Source organism: Sminthopsis crassicaudata, chromosome 1, assembly GCF_048593235.1.
Source record: "Sminthopsis crassicaudata isolate SCR6 chromosome 1, ASM4859323v1, whole genome shotgun sequence".
In the NCBI taxonomy this organism is placed as follows: Eukaryota; Metazoa; Chordata; class Mammalia; order Dasyuromorphia; family Dasyuridae; genus Sminthopsis; species Sminthopsis crassicaudata.
The window spans coordinates 698,109,527-698,131,262 of NC_133617.1; the positions used below are offsets into that span (position 1 = coordinate 698,109,527).

The window sequence follows — 21,736 nt, forward strand, 5'->3', positions numbered from 1 at the left end:
AGGCTGCTCTCTGAACTGAAGGCTGAAACTTAGCCCCATTTTTAAATTCTTCTTCATGATTGCTCTTCTCTGTTTAGAATTTAAGCTCTCTGAGAATAGGAACTGGGTTTTTTGGATAACTCCTCAGATCAGCAGTTCTTGAAACACAGTATGTGCTTAATAAATGTCCTATCAATTCTTGAGCTCTTCTATCCTCTAACTCTTCTTCCACCCATCGTTCCTATCTATCTTTTCTATGATCAATCTTTTCTGTCTTTTCTTCTATCATTGATGTCTTCTATTTTTCTCCCATCTATCTCATCTACCTCCATCTTTTTGTCTAACTTGTCTACCTATCTGTATTCATCATTGATCTTTTCTAATATTTCTCTCTTCTATAACTCTTCTGTGTCTTCTCTCCATCTTTCCTATCTAGCCACCCATCTCTTCTATCACCTCTTGTCTCTCTTATCATTGACCTTTTGTTTATTCTTCTATCAGCTACTTCTAACTCTTTTACCATATCTCTTCTAACTCTTCGATCCATCTAATATATCTACCTATTTAAATGTTCTTCTCCCTAGCTATCTATGCTAAGAGTTGGGGAAATAGCTCTTGTTCTTGAGGGGGCTTACATTCTAAGAATATTTACTCTGGATTCCAAAGAGACCAGAAAAAAGAAAGAGAGGGATACAATTTTCAGAGGAAACTTCATGGAGGGGCTAGGTGTAAGTTAGCTGGTTACTTACTATTAAAACAAAAAGGGTTTCTAGAAGGAATCTAACACACTCCCCTCACTTAACAAAGGAAGGAAATGGAGATCTGAAGAAAGAAGGGACTTGCCCGTAGCTCTGCCAGCAACTTGCTGCCAGAACATCTGAGCCGACAGTCTGATGTCAAAGGCAGGGCCTGCTTGACAACAGCAGTAGAGTCTTTCCCGATACATAAGGAGGAAATGTGGAATTCCCATGTAGTTGGCCAGGGTCATGGGATCACAATTTTGGAGATGGAAAGGGCTAAAGAAGTTGTCTAATTCCATGAGATTCTCACAGTTAGTGAAGGGGCAGAGTCAGAATTTGAATCTAGGCCCTCTGGCTACCCATCCAGTGTCTTTTATGTTTCACCATGTTGCTGCCAGGGACCTTAGAAAATGCTTCCTTGACTGAGCCCCAGAGTCAGGTATTTCTGGTTGAATAATAAGTTCCTTGAAAAATCCCCATCTGCCTTGGCACACACTTTCACAATTAGCTGGCGAGGCACCCCCTTGGTCTCCGCTCCTCGAGTCAATGGGATGAACCATTTCATCGGGTGTGTAATTGGAAATCAATTGCTAGCTAATGAAGGGGTTGGCAGGGAAATAGGGGATCTCAGACTGTGCCTTCCACAAAGGGAATCTCTCACTGCTCCATGGCTTGGGTACTGCTGCTCTGCGGCAAGGAGGGCTGAGGCCGTGGGCTCACCCAGAAGTCAAATGGACCCAGAGAAAGGTCTGAATCCCAGCTGTGCCGTTTTCCACCTGGGTGACATTGGAGAGTCTCAACTGTAAAAGGATCTGCTTGGACTACACCAGGTTAGGTCCCTTCCAGCTTTAAATCCTGTGACTCTACAAAGTTACCCCATCTGCCCAGTTCATCCTACCCCAGTTCCAGCTGCCTGGGGATCTCTGATGTCTGAACCCTGCCATCCCCCACCTATTAAAGCTGGGCTAAGCCACTGGGTTGGGCTGGAGCCTAAACAAGGAGGACAAAGCCCCACCCAACTCAACAATAGCCCTGCTTTGTGGTTCTGGTGGGCTCTGAGGGTGGGAGGTGGGAGGGCACTGCCAGCCAGGTTCATACAGTTAAGAGCTGAAAGACCTTTTCTAGCTCTAAATCCAATAACTCTGACAGTATATTACCCAAAACCAAAACCTCTGATTTCTCCCTGTCTTCAAAGTCCTCCCCAATCTGGAGGGAGAGGCACCCTGATCCTTGCTTGCCCCAATGACATCTCCCCTTCTCTCCAAGGCACACTGGGGCATTCTCCAATCCTGTTAGATTTGTCTCTCCACCCGCACACAACCCCATCCTTCTTCCCTGCCTGGCAGGTACCTTCCATTCTCTCCAGCAAATTCAGGAAATGACTTGGGGTAACAGGGTAACAGGAAGTAACACTGATTAGTCAAACTGTGTTGCACACATAACCAGTGCTGATGACTCCCTTTAGACTGACTGACTAAGGTGGACATAGAAGCAAGAGCTCTGTCACAAACTAACAGAGTGGCTTCAGTCAAGACACCATTACTCTCTGGGCTTCAGTTTTCTCAAGCATAAAATTGGGGTGCTAGAACAGTCAAGGTTTTTTATGTCCTGGACCTTTGGGCAGTCTGATAAACCCCATGGGACCCTCTCCCAAACAATGTTTCTAAATATAAAAAGGAAAATATGTAAACCTACAAAGGAAGCTGATCATACTAAAGTTTTAAAAAGACTTTAAGTCATTTTAAAGGGACTTTAAGTTAAAAACACTTGCACTAGATGACCCCAAAGGTTCCTTCTGGCTCCACAATTCTCCACAACAGATTGGCTTGGCTGGAGATGAAATTATCTGCTAGAGGTCCTAGAATTGGTAAGATCGGGGGCTGTTGGCAGCGAACATGAAAGGTCAGGCTGATACATTTGGGTTTTTCATTATTTCCAGTCAGACACCCCAGGGGCTTTATTTTATCATCTTGCTTTGTCTTGTCTTGTACTGCACATGGAAAAGACACCCTCCAGACTGTACTTTAGGAAGATTTACCTAGGAGTGTGTTCAGAGACATTAGAGATTAGACATTAGAGAAAGCCCACAACCACACAAAATACAGGAGCCAGTAGAGAAACACGAGAGAAGACACAGTCTAAACCTCCCATTTTCTGGAACCCGAGCCCGGAGACGCCTCCATTGCAGCTGAGTACCCCAAACCAGCCCCAGTGAGAAAGCAGAAGCTGGACAACAGAGACCTCCTTCAAGAAGCCCTCACCCAGCTTGGAGCCCTGGCCTTAATAAGCTAGCTGGTGGGGCTCAGGTGACCCTATACCTCCCTGGCCTCCCAAAAGCACTGAGGAGAGAAGAGGAAGCCACAGGGAGCCAGAGCAAAAGCTTCCCTGTTGTGCACAGTGCCAAGCAGGAGAACCGGCAACTGCAAAGCCTGAAGTGAAAATTAATTATGATTCCCATTCAGCACCAATGACGGCACATTATTGCAATGAACAACAGGGAAAAAAAAAAAACACACAACACGATTCGCTCTCATTTTGTATCAAAGATGGGTTGCAGTTGGGCTCTGCATAATTGTGTCTAATGAATGAAAACAAACAAAAGAAACAGCTGCGATTTATTAATCCCATTACTGGTAAGAAGAGACGTTCCCTGGAGCGGTGAGCACCAGATTCCTGTCCCTGTCCCTTGTATGTCTGCCCTCCCAGGGATGGGTGTGAACTCTCGGCCTAGACTTCATCTGGAGGGAGTCAGATGAACTGAACAAGGTGGATCTGCTGGGCAGATTTCAGAAGCCCCAAGATCTATGGATCAATTTTAGAAGGTCCATAAACTTGGATGAGAAAAAGCTTCCATCTTTATTTTCACTAACCTGTAACTGAAATTTGACATTTCCTTTGATTCCTTTTTTTTTTTTCTTAGTATGATTTTGAGGTAGGGGACCAGAGGTTTCACCAAACTGCTGCCCAGGGACACACACACACACACACACACACACACACACACACACACACACACAGACTCTGGCCTAATGGAAAAGATTTAAAGGATCACAAGATTTAGAACCAGAAGAGACCAGAGATTGGTGATCAAGTCTATAAAGAATGAATGAAAAAGCATTTATTAAACACTTCCAATGTGCCAAGCACTGGGAATACAAGTAGAAAAGGCAAGATGTCCTTGATCTTAAGGAGCTCACATTCAACCATAAAAGAAAATGTCACTTCAGGGCAGATGGAAAGGGCTAGAGGTCCCTAGGGTGCAACGTGAAGGTGAAGCCTAAGGATCTGGGCGTTCTTAGGGACATCTAGCCCCACTCTAACAAAGGAGAAGGCTGGCCCTTGGTCTTTGAATATCCTTTCCAACTGTGGCACTCCGTTAGTCTATTCAGAGAACAATCAATAGTCCAACTACCTAATTTTACATGAGGAAACAGTGACCCAGAGGAGTTATGTTGCTGATCCAAGGTCACAAAGGAGTAAGGCAAGATGCCATGACTCAAACACAAGGCTTCAAACTTCATTTGAGTGTGTTCTTACTCTCTCTCTCTTCTCCTTTCTTCTTCCCCATTCTCTTTCTCCCTCTAACTCTTTTTTCTTTCTTCCCCTCATCTCTCTCCCTTTTGTCTTTCTTCCCTTTCTTTCCTCTCCTTTTCTCTCCCCTCTTTCTTCCTCCCTCCCCCATTTTTCTTCCCCTTCTCTCTCCGTCTCCCCTTTCCCTCTCCCCACCCCTTCTCTCTGCCAACCCCCTCACTGGGCTCCACAGACCAGCTCAGCCATATACTGCTGTGTGACAGCTCAGCTCTTAGCAGTCCATTGTTCTAGGCTTCTAAAAAGCCTGGCTTCTTCTCAGAGTGTGACCCTTTGAGAGGGTATCCAACTCTGTCTCTGCAGAGGATTAAGGATTAAGAACCCCCAACAAGACAAAACAGTTGCATTTATCAACCACCTTTCTCCCTCCTAGAGCTTAAAGCTTTCATTTTGAAAGGGCCACTCAGGAGGTGACCAGGCGTTCGGCTCAACTCCTGCTAAAGTCTTTTTTGTACAACATTTGGCTGGTAGTGAGAAAGGTATTTTGTGAATCCTAAAGCATTATATAAATGTGAATTACCATCATATGAATGTCCCCTTCCCCTTCTCCAAGGCATCTGTGGCAAGGACAGAACTGACTATTATTACCCACATGGGACCACACAATTTGGGGGGGGTGGGAGAGGGAAGGCGGGAACCTAAAATCGTAGGAGAGGTGACAAAGTGACTAAGTGGACAGAAACAATTTAGCCTGACATTCAAGGCCTTCCATGCTTTAGCTACAGCTCTTTTCCAGCCTTACCTTTCATTTCTCTTCTATCATTATACCCTGAACTAGAGTTAAATTCAGCTCCCCCAACATGCCCCATATTTTCCCACCTCTATTCAAGCTGTTTCTTCCTCATGAGTCCTCTCCTCCTTTCCGCTCTATCCACTCTGCAAGGCTCAGATCAAATGCCAGTCCCACCAGCAAGTTTTCCCTAACCTTCTGTGGTCTTCCACCGAGGCACAACCAAATGGAAGGGAATCTCTCCTCTCAGCTATGATCACTTAACATCTCCTCTTATGATACTCACTTGTATTACAATTATTCACAGATACTTATTTCCTCTCCAAGCTGATAACTCTTTTGTCTAATTATCATGCTTTCATAATCAGGGTAAGGAAGTGAATAATTTCTCTTTCAATCTCCCCCAAGTACCAGGCACAGAATCTCATTCATAATAGGTGATCAATAAATGTTGGATAAATGAATAATTTTTCAATCTTCTAAATTACCAAAATATCTCCTTTAAAAGTGAAACATTCCTTAAAGGGCTCAACATTTTTTGCTTAGCCCTGTTCTATTGAATGTTTTTATCAATGATTTTGATGGAGATGTGCTTATCAAATATGTCCTAGAAGGCCTAAGTATAGTCAAGGTGTTGGAACAATTAACAGAACATTAAAGTATCACAAGTTGAATTTTACACAACAAAATCTAAAGAAGAATAAATATAAAGTTCTATACTCAGGTTCAAAAAATCAACTGCCAACCAATAAGATGGAGAAGGTATGGCTACAGAAGAACGATGCATGTAAAAAAGCTCATTTGTGTAGAGCACAAGCATAACAGACAGTAACAATGTGACAAAAACCTAAATAAAAACCAATGGAGGCTGAGCTTGTGTGAGCAGAATCAGAGTCCAGAATGAGGAAAGCAGTGGTCCTGATATAATTTGTCTCATTTTGTTCACTCTAGTACTGGTTGTTTCTAGATCATCGTTCAAAATGTGGGAATTAAGGATTCTAGAGTAGACTTGGAGTGCAGTCTTCATACTGGAAGTCATTGATCAATTCCCTATCTAATCTTTCTCAGGCTAAACATTTCCAGTTTCTCCAATGATCCCCAAATAACTTGAATTCAAGGATGTTTACGATTCTGTTTATTCTCCTCTGGGCACTTGCCAGTTTATAAAATATCCTTTTAAAACTGCCTCTACTAGAAATGAAAACAGTACTGCAGTAGCAGTCTGCCCAGGGCAGAGTCATGGAAACCTATTACCTTCTTGAATTTAAAAAGGTGATTTTTTAAAAAACAAAAGCATAAGATAATTAGCCTATCAGATTATTCTCATGCTCTAACCTTCTTTATCTTTGGACAAAGATATCCTACAATTAGGTAAGCATCTCAAGGATAACAAAGCCAGACATGTATACTAATACAAACTAATAGCAGTACTTTTCCCATAGTAACAAAGAACTAGAAACAAAGAAGATGCCCATCAATGTCAATAAATTATGGCCCTTGAAAGTAACCCAGAATTATTGTGCTGCAACAAATGATGAATGTAAAGAATTCAGAGAAATGTGGGAAGACTTACATGAAATGTTGCAGAGTGAAAAAAGCAGAATGAGGAAAATAATATACATCATGACTATAATAATATAAAGGGAAAACAAGAAACCGAACTGTATAATTATGATAATGCCCACATTTGGCCCCAGGCTTTGTAAAAGTAAGTGCTTCCCTTCTACTTTGCAGAAGTGAAGGGCTAACACTGCATATAATAACGGCAAAAATAGGCAACTCTACTGATTATTCTTCACAAACTGCTTTTTTTGGTCTTTTTTTTTTTAAAAACTCAATCTTATCTTTTTACAAGAGATAGCCTGCTAGGTAGTGGAGAAAGAGGAGTAAAGATTATAGAAAAATAAGTCAAAGTTTTTTTGGTTTTAAGTTTTTTTTTTTTTTGTTTTTGTTTTTTTCTTTTTTGAAAATAACTCTTAGGATCTTATTTCTGTTATCCAATGTTAGTATATACTTTTGATTTAGAGTCATCTACGAATCTGATGAGTATGCAGCCCAAGCCATTGACAAATAAATAAAATAAAATAAAAACAAAACAAAAAATAATCAATAGTAAAGGGCCAAGCAATCTGGCTTTTCTGGGCACTTCACTGGCAACATTCTAGCAAGAGATAATATTGAACCATTAAAGGCCACTCTTTGAGTCTATTCATTCAATTGGTTCCAAATCCATTTAATTTATTATCATCTTGTCTATATCACTTCGTGTTTTCTATAAAAATAGTAGGAAATACTTTATCAAATAAAATGTTTATTGGGGAATCTAAGAAATAAATATAAAATTCAAGACTCAAGTTAAAAAATCAACTACTTATAAGACACCCTATCAAATACTTTATTACTAATATCCATGTAAACTAGACTTATTAAAGTATTGCCCTCATCTATCTGTTTTGAAACCCTGTCAAAAAAAGAGACAAAATTAGTTTGGCACGAACTGTACTTGATGAGGTCATGCTGACTTTTTATAAATACTGGTTTAAAGATTCACTATATCAGAAGTGTCAAACATGGTGGCAATGTAGCCCACAGTACTCCTGATTACTGCCCAAACCAAACTAAACTATAACTGGGAAATACTTTACAAAATAAGCAAAAATACAATAAAGCACAAATAATGCTACTAGGAGGTTTCTAAGTCAGTATGTGGCTCACAGGGACTCATGGCTGGTTTAGTGCCCAGTCCACCCCTCTCACTTTCTCTTTTTTGACACCATTGCCCTGCATATTCAAGGCCATACTGTAGTGATAGGTTTTATTCCATCAAATTTTAGAGATAATTACCTACGAGGTCAAATTCAAACCCCTCAATTAGACTTTTAGTTCTTTCTTGTTGCTTAAACTTTTTGACACGTGGAAGGCCATGGGCTTTATTACTGGTTTCTTTCTTGGATTTCTGTCTTCTATGAACTTCTGGTACATCAATGACTTTTCTTTATCCCTGAGTGTAATTCCTAGATGGTATCAGCTCGGTGGATATGCATGCGCCTTGTTCACCCTCCCCCAGCCCTTTTATTTCAATGCCCTTTTGATTACAAGGTACTGACAAATACTTTTTTTAACCTGTCTTTCTCAGTGCACTCCATCTCTGGACAAGAGTTTGTCATTCCTCCTCTTTAAGTCATGAGATAATTTACATTAAGCACTCTGTAAACCTTAAAGTGCTGGATAAATTACAGCAACTATTTTTATCCTAATGGCAGATGGAGAAAAGAGAGAACAATGCAACCCTTATATTGTTTCTGTTTTTTGTGTCAAGGAGAATAATCTTTTGACTAGGAAGAACAGCAGAGAAATGACTAGAAAAAGAAGTGAAACCTGAGATAAGAAAGATGGAGTAAGAGAAGACTTTACTGGACTTGATGGATTCTGGTCCAAATGAACTACAACAAAGGTTAAGGAAAGAACAGGTGAATATCATCGCAAAGTACTTTTCAGTGATCTCCAACAGACCTTGAAGCCTCAGCACTGAAGAGCAAATACACAAGGCAGAAGTGAGGTGGGGAGAGAACAGAGTCTATACTATTGTCCAGGGAGTTTGATTTTGATTCCTGGCAAATTCTAGAATGTATCTGTAAAAAGAAACACAGTGATCTGAGAGAACCAGCACAGCCTTCACTAAGAAGTCACTGCCAAATCAATCTCATTTCTCTTTTCCAAGATAGGATCACTCCCCTGGTAGTTTTAGAGAAGGTGGTAGCTACTGACCCAGATACCAAGGGGGACTTGACAAAATTTCCCATCCTGTATTTGTGGAGATATGAGGGATAAACCAGGACTTTTAAAACTTATTGTCTTTTTGCTTGAGAAATTTTTATGTGATCCCAAGTATACAGTTATATAAAATGGGTACACAAATCAAACTTTTATTGATAATAAATCATAATTTTCATGACCCCCCCTATTCAGTTACAAAACCCCATCTGGGCTTATGATTCACAGTTTAAGAAGCTGTGGGCTAAATAATAATAAATTCAAAACTGTCTGACTGGCCAGATCCATTCAGAGATGGATGGGTTGCCCAGTGGATAGAGCACTAAAAGATCTAAGTTCAAATATAGCCTCAGATACTTCCTAGCTGCATGATCTTGAATACTTACTCTCTATTATCCTCATAAAATTAGGATTATAATGGTGCCCACAACCCAGACTTGTAAAGATTATGTATTTTCTCATAGCTATCAACTTGGCTAAGATGACAGGAAAAGAGAATGACAAATGTTGGAGGATATGTAGGAAAACTGGGACACTAATAAATAGCTATTCTGGAGAGCAATTTGGAACTACGCCCAAAAGGCTATCAGACTGGGCACACCCTTTGATCCAGCAGTGTCTCTACTAAGCTTGTTTCCCAAAGGGATCTTAAAGGAGGGAAATGGACCTGTATGTGCAAAAATGTATGTGGCAGCCTTTTTTGTAGTGGCAAGAAACTGGAAACTTAAGTGGATGCCCATCTTTTGGAGAATGGCTGAATAAGTTATATGAAGGTAATGAAATATTATTAATAAGCAGACTGATTTCAGAGAGGCCTAGAGAGATGTACATGAACTGATCCTGAGTGAAGTGAGAAGACCCAGAAGAACATTGTATACAGTAACAGCAAGGTCTTCCCAATTCTGAGACAAGCTCTCTATCCTAAACTATTCTATCTCTATCTTAAGCTATGGTGAAATTTAAAAGGGATACATGTAAAGTTTCACATGTGGGTTTAAAATTTTTTCCAGGGGGAGAGCACAAGCTCTTTATGAGGATGCTGGATGACCTTTGTCAGGAACATTGTAAAGGGTATTTTTTTTGGGGGGGGGCCCAGTGATGGGTTGGATGAGATGGATTCTGAGATTCCTTTTTACCCTGAAATCCAGATTTCTCTGATAAGTTGACATGAACATCAAAGATGAGTTCACCTCCTTCTGGAGGTCTTCCCAGTCAGGTAAATCAGGGATAACCACATGGTTAATCCATACACCCAATAAAGAAAGAAGAAAAGGAAAACAAACAAACAACAACAAAAATCCAGAGCTCATTAACATAGGGATTAAGCAACTCAAAAATCTCAGAGTTGGAAAGAACCCTACAGATTAATCTACTCCAAGCCCTCCATGTTATTTTATGTAACAAGGGTGACTTGTCCAAAGTCACACAAGCTAGTTCATGGCAATGGTGGGCCTGGTCTCTTGATTTCACATCCATTGCCTGTTTTTATTAAACTTAACTCTTCATTCCACATAAGAACACTCAGGCCCCATTTAGAAAGCACATAAATAGAAGAGAAGGACTGTGCTTACACCAGGTTCAAATGTATGGGCTCCCCCAGAGTAGAGCATTCCAATGGCACCAGTCCATTTAAGATTCTGCCCAGAGCTGGTCAAATGCCCACTAAAGCTAAGCTCTTGCACATAAACAACAACTATATGAAAAAATGCTCCAAAGCATGAATAATAAGAGAAACACAAATTAAAACCACTCTTTGGTTTTAGTTCACACCCATCAAGTTGGCAAGGATGATAAAAGATGGAAATAGCTGATGCTGAAAGGGTTATGGGATGACTTGCATACAAATACATCATTAATTAAGGATACTCTACTAGGCCCAAGAGATCAAAGAAAGAAAAAAAGGATCCATCTGAACAAAAATATTTATAGAGGCCTTTTTATTGTGGTAGAAAAGAATTGGAAATAAAGGGAGTGCCCCATCAACTAAGAATAGCTGAAAGAGTTATGGCATATGAATGCAATGGAATCCTATTATTCCACAGGAAATAAGAACAAGGACCATTTCAGGGAAACCTGGAAAGATTAGTGAGGACTAATCACAAGTGAAGTGAGCAGGACCAAGAAAACAATTTATACACTAAACAATATATTAAAGAGAAAGTCTTCTGAAAGCATAGGAATTCTGATTAATCCAATTACCAACATAATTCCAGAGAACTCCTAATGAAATATGTTACCCACCTCCCCTGTCAGAGAGCTGACAGGCTAAAGAATGAAACATGGATTTGTGGGCATGATTAATACAGTAATTTTTTGCTTGGTTATATACACACACACATATATACATATATAATATATAATGTATATATACACACACATATATGTGTGTGTGTGTGTGTGTACAAACATATAGACATAGATATATAATGTATGTATGTGTTTGTTTCAGGAGTTTGATTTGATTTTCAGTGGAAGAGGAAGGAGTCAGGGAAAAAAGACTAGTTTTGTTTTATTATTAATTGGAAAAGATGAATTACATTAAAAAACTACTTTGTTGCTTGATCTATGGATTGGCTAAGAAAACAATCTGGAAAAAAGTCCCATGAGTACTAATCTGCTCAAACCTTCTGACCTAGCAATTCCATTACTGGGCATGAAGTCAAAGGAGATCAAAGATAGGAGACTGACAATATACAACAAAATATTCACAGCAACATCCTTGAAGGTAGAAAAACTGGAAAGAAAGTGAGTGCTACTGATTCAGAGAATGGTTAAATAAGTGGTGGCACAAATATTACATATAATATATACATGTCAAATATGATAAATATAAGCAAATATTATTTCCATATAAAAAAGGATAACCATTAAGAATTCAGACCTAGAAAAACTGTCTCGTAGACAAAGGCAAAGAAAGTAGAAACAGGAGAACAATAGATGCAGTTGCAATGAATACAATCATGTTCATAAAAATAATACTAAAAAGCAACTCAAATTAAATGCGATGATGAATATGAGTTGCAGAGGATAGATGATGGGGAGAAGGGAGTTATAGGTGCAGAATATTGTGTGTTCTCTGGCAAGTCTGGTTTTGTTTAACTGTTACTCTGTTCCTGGGAGGGGTGTCTGGGTCAGCAGACTGGGAAAGGACAGTGACAAAACATCTTTCAAGCCCCATCCCTCCAGAGATTTTAAGTTTTACAGAGTCCCTTGATGGTCCTGCCCTTGAAGGAGAAGCTTCCTCTCTGAGTCCCAAGGGAGGCTCACGACAAGGCATTCAAGGACAAGCTTAGCCCAGATCTCTGGAGGGAGGAAGCTTGTGTGCCAGACTCCGCTGCCTCCGGGAGCAGATAGCGGTCATGTTTTACGGGCAATTGTAAAGACTTGCAGTCTTGTGGGCGAGATATCTTTTATCGTGGCTGTTTATTTTATGGCTTTAATAAGGGATTTCTAGAAGTATGTTTGAAGAGTGGTTTACAGTGCTAATTAGTCCAAATGACAGCAGATGGGGTGCTACTCCCTATGGGGCATCCCAACTGGTGTGTGAGCTTATCCTATGCCTGACCATGAGGCACACCCAGGGAACCTTGGACAAAGAAAACTGGAGGGTCAGAGGGCCCCAAGTCCCAGTGTCCCTCAATTCACAAAGTTGGAAGGGGGCGGGAGTGGGGGAGAGGACATTCCTGAAGGTTCCTTTAAATGAACAGCAGAACTGGGAAGAAGACTGAGTTCTCTCACTGTCACTTCTTCACCTGCCCCCTCACTTCTACCTCAGCTTCTTCTAAAACTTGCTTCCAGCCCTACCTTCTGTAAGAGTCTTTCCCAGGCCCCCAGCTGCTAATGGGCAGCTCAGGTCCAATCTAGGCTCAGACATTTACTAGCTGTGGGACCCCAGGAAGGTCACATGAGCTGGAGGAGGAAATGGCCCATCACCACAGCATCATTGCCAAGAAAACCACAAAAGGGGCTGTGGAGGAGAAACAACCGAAATAGTGGCTGATGCTTTCCCCTTGGATTACTAGAGCTACTAGAGGCACCAGAGACTCCTAGGAACTTTTCTCTAAGAAAAGGAAATATGCAGAGCAATTCCAAATCCCACAATTGGAAGGCCCTCAGGGGTCATCTAGAATCTTTCAAATACGTTAGCACAGTGATCTTGGCCCGTGCCTTCAAAATGATTCTCATGTGTCAAGACCTCGAGACTCTTGGCCACCCTGCACGCCCTTTGAGACATCCTCCCAGGTCAGTGAGATTACAGCCGCCCACACCATCTGATCCCACACCCTTCCAACTTGGGCAATGCCTTCCTCCCTTCCCGGCCTCCTCCATCCAGCTACATGATCTACGTGGTGGTCCTCCCAATTCCTCATAGCCCACAGTTGTAGGTGAGGACTAAGAGGGTGGAAAGGAAGGGAGAGAACAAACAGCTAGAAGGGACAGAATGAGCAGGGGAAGGGACCGAAGCCCGCCCAGGGACGCCATACCTCATCCTTGTACTTGGTAATGTAGGAGTAGATCTCATGCAGGGCACTCATGCTGTTGAACTGGCTGAGGTGTAGCCGTGACTGTTCCGCCAGGTAGGCACTCATGTCCTGGTCACTGATTGCGGGCATCTTGGCGATGTCTGAGTAGTACCTGTGGGAAGGCAGGAGTTTGAGTTGGCCGGTAGAGAGATCATTCAGCTCTGGGGCCCACAGAGGATTTGAGGGAGTGGTCCATGGGGCCATGTAAGCAACTGAGTCCACTGCTGCTCTGAGCTCGAAATCCCTCCCCTGTGGGGCCGCAGGCTTTAGAGAGGAAAGCAAACTTAATGATGTCGTTTCACGCATTAGGAAAATAAGACCCATGGGGTTTATTTACATGGTTTGTCAGAGGTCAAGCCAGGTTCTAATTCATATCCTTTCAGTCAAAATGCAGTGCTCATCATCCCTATCTATCAACTAGAATAGAAGCAGGGCAGGGGGAGATCGTCAAGTTGTGGGCACAGTCCTGGCTCTGCCATTTATGGAAACCAAATCAGCTGGGTGGACAATCGACAGTCAGGAAAACCTGAATTCAAATCTAGCCTTAGATACTTCCTGGATGTATGATTGGCCAAGTCACTTACCCTCTATCAGCCTCAGTTCCCTCAGGTATAAAAATAAAGACATTAACAGTACTTATTTTGCAAGTGCTTTGTGAGGATCAAATGAGATAGCATTTCTAAAGTGCTTCTCACAGTACCTGGCACATAGTAGAAACTATAGACAGGTTCATTCCCTCCTTCCTCTATCATAGGAATCTAGGTAGATAAAACCGAGGTTCAATTAGGCAAAGGTAAAAACTGCTGCGAGAGATAAGGGAGGGACAGATATGGAAGGAGGGAGGGTGAGAAAGGAAGAGTGAAGCAGAGGGAGAAAGAGAGGGAAAGAAACAGAGAAAAGAGAGGGAGAGGGAGAAAGGGGGAAAGGAGAGGGAAAGAGGGAGACAGGGAAAGAGACAGAAAGAGAGAGAAGGAGGGAGGGAAAGAAAGAGAGGGAGGAAGGAGGGAGGGAGGGAGGGATATCTAACAAAGTCCAAATAGGGCACAGGAGGCTGGCAGCCCACATGGGGCACGCTGAGATAGTCCTTGACTTAGCGGTATTCGTGGAAATTGGCAAATCTGTGAACTCCCCAGATCATACTGGGTCAATTTCTTTGATGCATCTGTAGCTTTATTATCCCTGAATTTGCCCTTTCCCCTTATAAATATACCCTTTAGAAAGCGCATCTGGTTTCAAGAGGATGCGAGACCCAGGGCAAAGATAAAGAGAAGAAGCCAATCACGGGAGAGGCTGCAGGACGGCGGGCGGCGGCCGGCACTGGGGACGGGCATCTCCCCCGGCCGCAGACTGACCAGAAGAGAGGAAGCGAGTGCCGGGGACCTCCAAGTCATGGATTAGAGAGTTAGAGGTTTTTGAAAGGAAACCAGGACCAGGACAAGGACACATCTATTTTTCATCTGTACCTGGGAGTCACAGCAAACCTGCTTCTTAAAGGAAGCCTCATTGTCCCAGAGGTTACGTTATAACAACACATGACTGGCTGTTAAAGCGGAATCACAGAGGGAGTGCATCCCTGCGCCTCTGCCCCTCCTCTCAGGGCTAAGTCTGGGCCCCTACGTCAGCGGGAAGCTCCCTCACCTCCTTGCTGAATGGGCCCGCCTTGGAGAAGCAGGAGAAAGCTGACTCAGTCTCCTAGAACTGAACAGACACCGCCGTTGGGGCGGGGCCCAGCTCTGTGTTCTGGGGCATCCTCAGTGAGATCTGGCATGTGGAACTAAAGCAGCGGCTTCTTTGTTCTTCCCAGGTCCCCTCCCCTCTCTGCCCCACCCCCATACAAGCACACACACAACTACCTCAGCAGTGAGACAGGCGCAGGTTATACACAACGCCCTCAGGACACCCTAACGTCTTTACTCCCAAAGCCTCTGCCAGCGCTCCAGAGAAGCTTGGAGAGGAGGAGACTTGTATATCCGCGCACCCGTTAGTAAGAATCCAAATGCAATGTGAACATTTAGACTCTACCCCCACATTCAGGTAAGCCCCTGAACACACCTGGATGCCGCACCTGCAGAACATCAGATACAGAGACAGAGGAAAACGCATCTCTACTCATGACTGTAACCCAAGCCCAGAGGCCAGATGTACTTACAACAATAGGTCAGGGCAACACGTGGACATACACTCACAACAGGAGCACCCATGACTATGTGCATGCCGCGGAATAAACACAGAAGTCCCCGGAAACAGCCCAACCTGTGCATCATTCACTGATCACCAACATCAGGAATCAGAGAGAGGCTCCAAGTGGGAGGTCCGGCCAGGCCCTCCAAGGGGCTCTGTCACCTTCCGAGGAGGCAGGAGCACTAACCCTTACAAACTAAAGGCAGCCCAGCTCACCTCTCCACCCAGCTCTTGTAGTTGGGGATGTCCTTGGCATACAGCAGCTTGTTGGAGGGCGAGTCCTTGCCCAGCTTGTGCTCGGAAGTGGAGCAGGAATCCATGAAGGTCTGGGCCACTACAGACAGGCAGGCGTCCGTGATGCTGTTCTTGTGGATGTCGAACACAAACTGTGGGTTCTTGATCACATTCACCCAAAAGCGCAGAGGTAGGCTGGGGGGCAGGGGAGAAGGGGGAGACAAGTCAGTGGAGAACCCAAGAAAGGAGCTCACAAATGAGGCTTCTCCATTGGATCTGAGTACTGAAATACACCAACACGTAGAACCTTAGAGCCGAAATGGGGAGAAGGACACGGAGAGTTAGGGCTGAAAGGGACATCAGAAGGCAGAATGGTAAAGTTAAAAAGGATATTAGCACATAGAATGTTAGGACGAAATGGTAGAACCGGAAAAGGTAATAGAACACGGAATGTTAGAGCTGAAATGGACAATAAAATATAATGATGATAGAGGTGAAATGGATGAGAACACAGGATGTTGGAGCTGAAATGGACAATAGAACAGAATGATGATAGAGCTGAAATGGATGAGAACACAGGATGTTGGAGCTGAAATGGACAATAGAACAGAATGATGATAGAAGTGAAATGGATGAGAACACAGAATGTTAGAGCTGAAATGGATAATAAAATATAATGATGATGGAGGTGAAATGGATGAGAACACAGGATGTTAGAGCTGAAATGAACAATAAAATATAATGATGATGGAGGTGAAATGGATGAGAACACAGGATGTTAGAGCTGAAATGAACAATAAAATATAATGATGATGGAGGTGAAATGGATGAGAACATAGGATGTTAGAGCTGAAATGGACAATAGTACAGAATGATGATAGAGCTGAAATGGACACTGAACATGGAACGTTACAGCTGAAAGGGACATTAGAACACAAAATTTTGGAGCCCAAAGGGATATTAGAACAGAATGATGGTAGAGCTGAAATGGACAATTGAACAAGGAGAACTAGACCTGTCTTAAGCAACAGAATACAGAATGTTAGAACTGAAAAGGAAAACAGGACAGAATGATGATAGAGATGAATGGGACATCAGAACATAGAATTTTAGGGCTAAAAAAGACATTATCACAGAATGGTGATTGACCTGAAAAGGACCTGAAGGCTCTGAAACTCTGGAAGACTAAAACTCTGATCTATGACAATATGGTAAGTCCAGAGGACTGAAGATGCAACATGCTACTCACTCCTGCCAAAGAGATGATGTGCTTAAAACGCAGACTCAGACATAACATGTTGGAGGACAAAGTGATATTTTGTCTTCCTGCCCATTTTGTTACGAACATTTTATTTGTTCCCACAGCCTCACTTTCTTACTTTCTAAAGGAATCACAGAGAAGAGTCAGCCAATCCTCTCTGGCCAAGTGAGGGTCCTGTGAATTCACCTGTTACAAGGTGCCCAGTTTCCTGTCACTTGCCAACTCCAGTCAGCTTCCTGGACACCATCACCTGAAAGCTCGGTTCTGAGAGATTGTTTTGACTCTGGGGAGGAGGTATTGGAATTTTGGCTTATAGAACCTACAAATCAATATTATAGGCTCATGGGAGGGATCTCAGATGTAGCATCTTATGGATGAGGAAACTGAAGACCAGGGAAAGGAGAGGACTAGAAAAAGGTGATCCAAGGACTCGGCCTCTGACTGCAAACAACAGTACAGTTTAGTAGGAAAAGTACTGGACTTGAATTTAGACTCCTCATGACTTTTGATGTTTGCCTCAGTCACTCGTTAGCTGTTTGATTCATGGGCAAGTCATATATTGAACTGCTAAGAATCTTAGTTTCTTCATCTATAATTTAAGTTCTTAAACTTCTTAACTTACAGGGATTTAAAAAAAATACCATGTAAACCTTAAATTTTATAGGAATGTGAATTTTTATTATTATTCATGTCTTCTAATTTAATGTTCACTTTTCTGTGCGATGTTACCAGGTCTTTTCTTGCTGCTGGGACTCAGGATCTATTACATAGGAAGGAAGGGGAGAGGAAGAAGGAAAAAAGAGAAAAAGGAAGGAAACAAGAAAGGAGGAAGGAAGAAAAGAGAAAGAAAGGAAGAAAAAACAAAGGAAGGAAAGAAGAAAGAACAAACCTCCATGTTAATCAACTATACGGTAGTGGGCAATGATAGAAATAGCACTGCTGAGGGCTTCAATTCAAATTCCAGTTACTGAACAACCTCTCTGGGCCTCAGTTTATCCATCTGCAAAAAGGAGCTGGACTATATGATCCCTAAACTCTGATTCCTGTGACCTAATATGCTAGTGCAAGTTACCAGTCCATAAATTAATGTGACTAAGTCCTGTAATGAAAGACTGGCTGATCACATATAAGTATATTTAAAAGGTCCCAGGAAAGGGATTGTGCCTGAGGCCAAGGAGCTGAGAAGGCCCGGAGAGAGGAGCTGGGAAGGGCAGGAGCAGGCCTCCTCAGTCCCCAAACCTGAAGAATTGGGTATTTTTAGCCACAGCATTAGCCACTGACTGAGCGATATCATTTGTACCCTGACTGTGTATGGGAAGTAAGACCATGGGTGTTTCTAATAACATGGGCAGGGAGGTGTGAGTGTGAATTGCTGCAAGTGAAATCATTCTAAGCCAAGGACTGCTGTGTCTCCCAATTCCCACAAGGCCTCTTGGCTGCTGATTTCTAGGTCCTTGGGGAGTAACTGGAAAAGGAAGGAAAAGGGAGAAAAGGGGAGGGAGGAAGGAAAAAAAAGGAAGGGGAGAAGCAGCAAGGGGAAGAGAGATAGACAGCGAAAGAGACAGACAAAAGGAGGAGAGACCAACAGAGAGACAGTGCCAGGCCACTAAATGATGTCAAAGAAACAGAGTATGGTGGAGACAGCCCTGAACTTGGATTCAAATCCCAAGTGGGCTCAGGGGCCGTGCTGCGACAAACAAGCCGATTGATCTTCCCACTCCCCAGTCTCCTTCCGTGAGCAGGACCTGACCTATAATACTTCATAGGCCTGTGATGAAGCGCCATTGGTATAATAAGCATGCGATGTGACTGGCAAACCTTCAAGGCCACATCAATGTCACTTAAGAACAGTTTTTAAAGAGGCCTGGGCCCAGCCCCAGGGTCCATGACCCAAACCTCAGCTTCCTCATGTGTAAACTGAAGTTAATAACGCCTGGCCTAGGAGTCAGTGTCAGGTGCGCTAAGTCGGGGCTGCTACCCTCTGGCGGTATGATCTGGGGCATTCTCCTTCTCTGGGCCTCCTCTGAAAGCAGGGTCCTTTCTAAGTCTGCCATTTGGATAATGCAATTCTGGTCATTATAGGCCACGAGGGCCCATTGTCAGGCACCCAACCATCCCCCAACTCTAAGCCTGGATGCCAAATGGACCATCCATACTTCCTTTGCTTCCTGATTCTTTCTGGGTGCTCAGAACCCCTCCCAACCAAATTAGACTCTACTCTCGGTCTAGCAGGAGTTCTTAGAAGAGACAGGAGGAGAACTGGCACTAAGGAAGTAGGACAAATGAAGAAGGAAAAAGTGTTCATATTTAAAGAAATATTAAATTAGATTACTGCTTTTATGTCCCTTTCCTTTCTAAATATAACCCTTTCCTTTTTCCTACCCAGGTAACTATCCCTAAAAATAACAACTTATAAAAGAGAGGGGGAAAAACTAGTCCTACAAAAAAAAAATCACCTCTAAGTCATATGTGTGAGATTTTACACATCTAATCTCCCGCCCCCACAAAGAAGTCGCTCCTCCCTTACTCACAGCGCCTCAGTTCCCTTGTTTCTACGAAGGGGGTGAGGGCATGAGTCTGTTTGGTAGAGGAACTATAAGAAATCACAGAACTGTGGGGGCAAAATGTGGTGAAAGGGAGTGTGGGCTAGAGGATGGAGAGCTCAGCTCAGAGGCAGGAGGAGCCGGGAGGAGGAGACAGGATGGTGCAGGAGTTCGTGCCCGACCTGGAGTTGGAAGAGTAGTCAGGTATTAAGAATATTAAACTCTGGGTCTGCCACGTGCTTCCAGCATGGCTCTGAGCTTGCTTTCTCTTCGTTAAAAAGAGGGCATTTAGGGTCCTGGAATCAGGAGGATCCAAGTTAAAATGTGGCTTCAGGTGCTTAATGTGACCCTGGGCAAGTCACTTAATTTGAATGCCTCAAAAATAGCTCTACATCTAGGATGACCTACCACCCCAAAGCCCATCCATGACATCCACTGGCCAGCTGACCCTGGTTAATTCACTTAACCTCTGGGACCCCAGACGACCCTAAGTCCTAACACAGCTGCAGATGTACATTGATGTAAGGAGTTTCTCAATCCCAGTGAAATTACAGGTTAAAAAATAAAAGAACACAGAACAAAGCAGCACTGACATAGATACATAGAAGCAACTAGGGAGGTGGAGGAGAAAAAGCCTTAAATTGGAATTGGGTGGGCCTGAGTTCGAATGCAAACTTGCTGCCACTCATTCTCTGTGTGACCCTGAGCAATCACTTCCCTGGCCCGTGCCTCAGTTTCCTCATCAATGAAATGAAGGTGGTGTTAGATGGGAAGACCTCCAAGAGCTCTTCTGTCACTACATGCATGTGTGCAAACACACACACTCACACACACTCACACACACTCACAGACACACTCAAGGTCAGATCCACGGGAAGGAGGCTTGCAGAAACCTCCCCCGACATAGACACAGACGCTCTGAGGCAGGGTCATGGATGCATGTTTGCACATGAGTCTAGTCTTACACCTATGGCAGGTGGCATATTACATTATTAAGGCCTACAACTGTAGCAAACACAGATGCATTTCCAAGGCTGCTTGGGACAGCTGACAGTCAATCTATAGATAATAACAAAGAAAAACCCTTGCTTTTCAGTCTCGCCAATCTCCAAGGAGCCCGGCCTGCCATGGGCAGGAATACGGGAGCTATTTTACCAGACCTGGGCTAGATTCTTCTGAATTAATTGGGGAGATTTGGGAAGTGCAGATCAGCCCAAGCCCCAGATGTCTAAGCCTCCTAATTGTGCATCTGATTCCAGGACTAGTAGGGAAGAGGGGTGCCTAAATGGTGGGACACAGGGGCACACAGAGCTGACCTTCAGACTGCAGAAGATTCTTTCTGACTAATGGCGGAAATTATATATCACTGCAGATTCAAAGACACATAGAATGTCAAAGCTCAGAAAGGACTTTAAAAATACCAAGTGTTGGAGATGTAAGGAGCTGAGAAAATAGAATGTTAGAGCTGTGCCTTCAGGCCAGAGAATGGCAGAGCCAGGAGGGGCCTTAGAAGGCACCTTGGGCCTGACAAAGATTAGGAGATGGAGATACCTCAAAGTAGAGACAGAGACAGAGATAGGGGGTAGGGAGAGAAGCAGACAGACCTTAGACTAGCAGTCAGAAAGCCCCTGACTACACATTAGCTGTGTGACACTGGAGAAGTCACTGAACTGCTCTGGGTCTCCATTTCCTCATCTATAAAATGAAAGGGTTGGATGAGATGGCCTTTAAGATCCATTCAATCCTAAATCTATACTAAGATGCACAATGACAGTCGCATATGTATGTGTTCTCTCTGTTTTTCTCTCTCTCTCTGTATGTCTCTCACTCCTTCTCTTCCCCTCTCTCCTTCCTTCTCCCTCCCTCTTCCCCCCTCTCTGTGTGTCTCTCTCTGTCTCTGTGTATATCTCTCTTTCTCTGTGTGTGTCTCTCTCTCTTTCCCTCTCCCTATCCCCCCGTCCCCCCGACACACACACACACACACACACACACACACACACACAGCTCTGTCAATGAGACAAACTGCTTCCAGAAGCAGGTTGGGCAGCCTGGAGGATTAATGGAAGGATGGCATTGGGATGCAGAGAGTCACATCTCGAGGCCCTGCTGAACGGGCTCCTTAGAGTCCCCTGGATCCCTCCCTGCCCCTCCGCTGGTCCCCAGACCCAAGAGTGAGTGATGGA

General features: G+C 43.3%; 1 protein-coding gene across 1 annotated transcript in view; it reads right to left on the bottom strand.

Annotated features, from left to right (window-relative positions):
- The window catches only part of PLXNA1 (plexin A1), a gene marked incomplete in the record, with an annotated part of 256,809 nt that overhangs the window by 9,147 nt on the left and 225,926 nt on the right, over positions 1-21,736 (bottom strand). Inside the window, 2 exon segments of the mRNA XM_074283782.1 lie at positions 13,296-13,446; positions 15,732-15,944. Coding sequence (XP_074139883.1) covers positions 13,296-13,446; positions 15,732-15,944 — 364 coding nt within the window.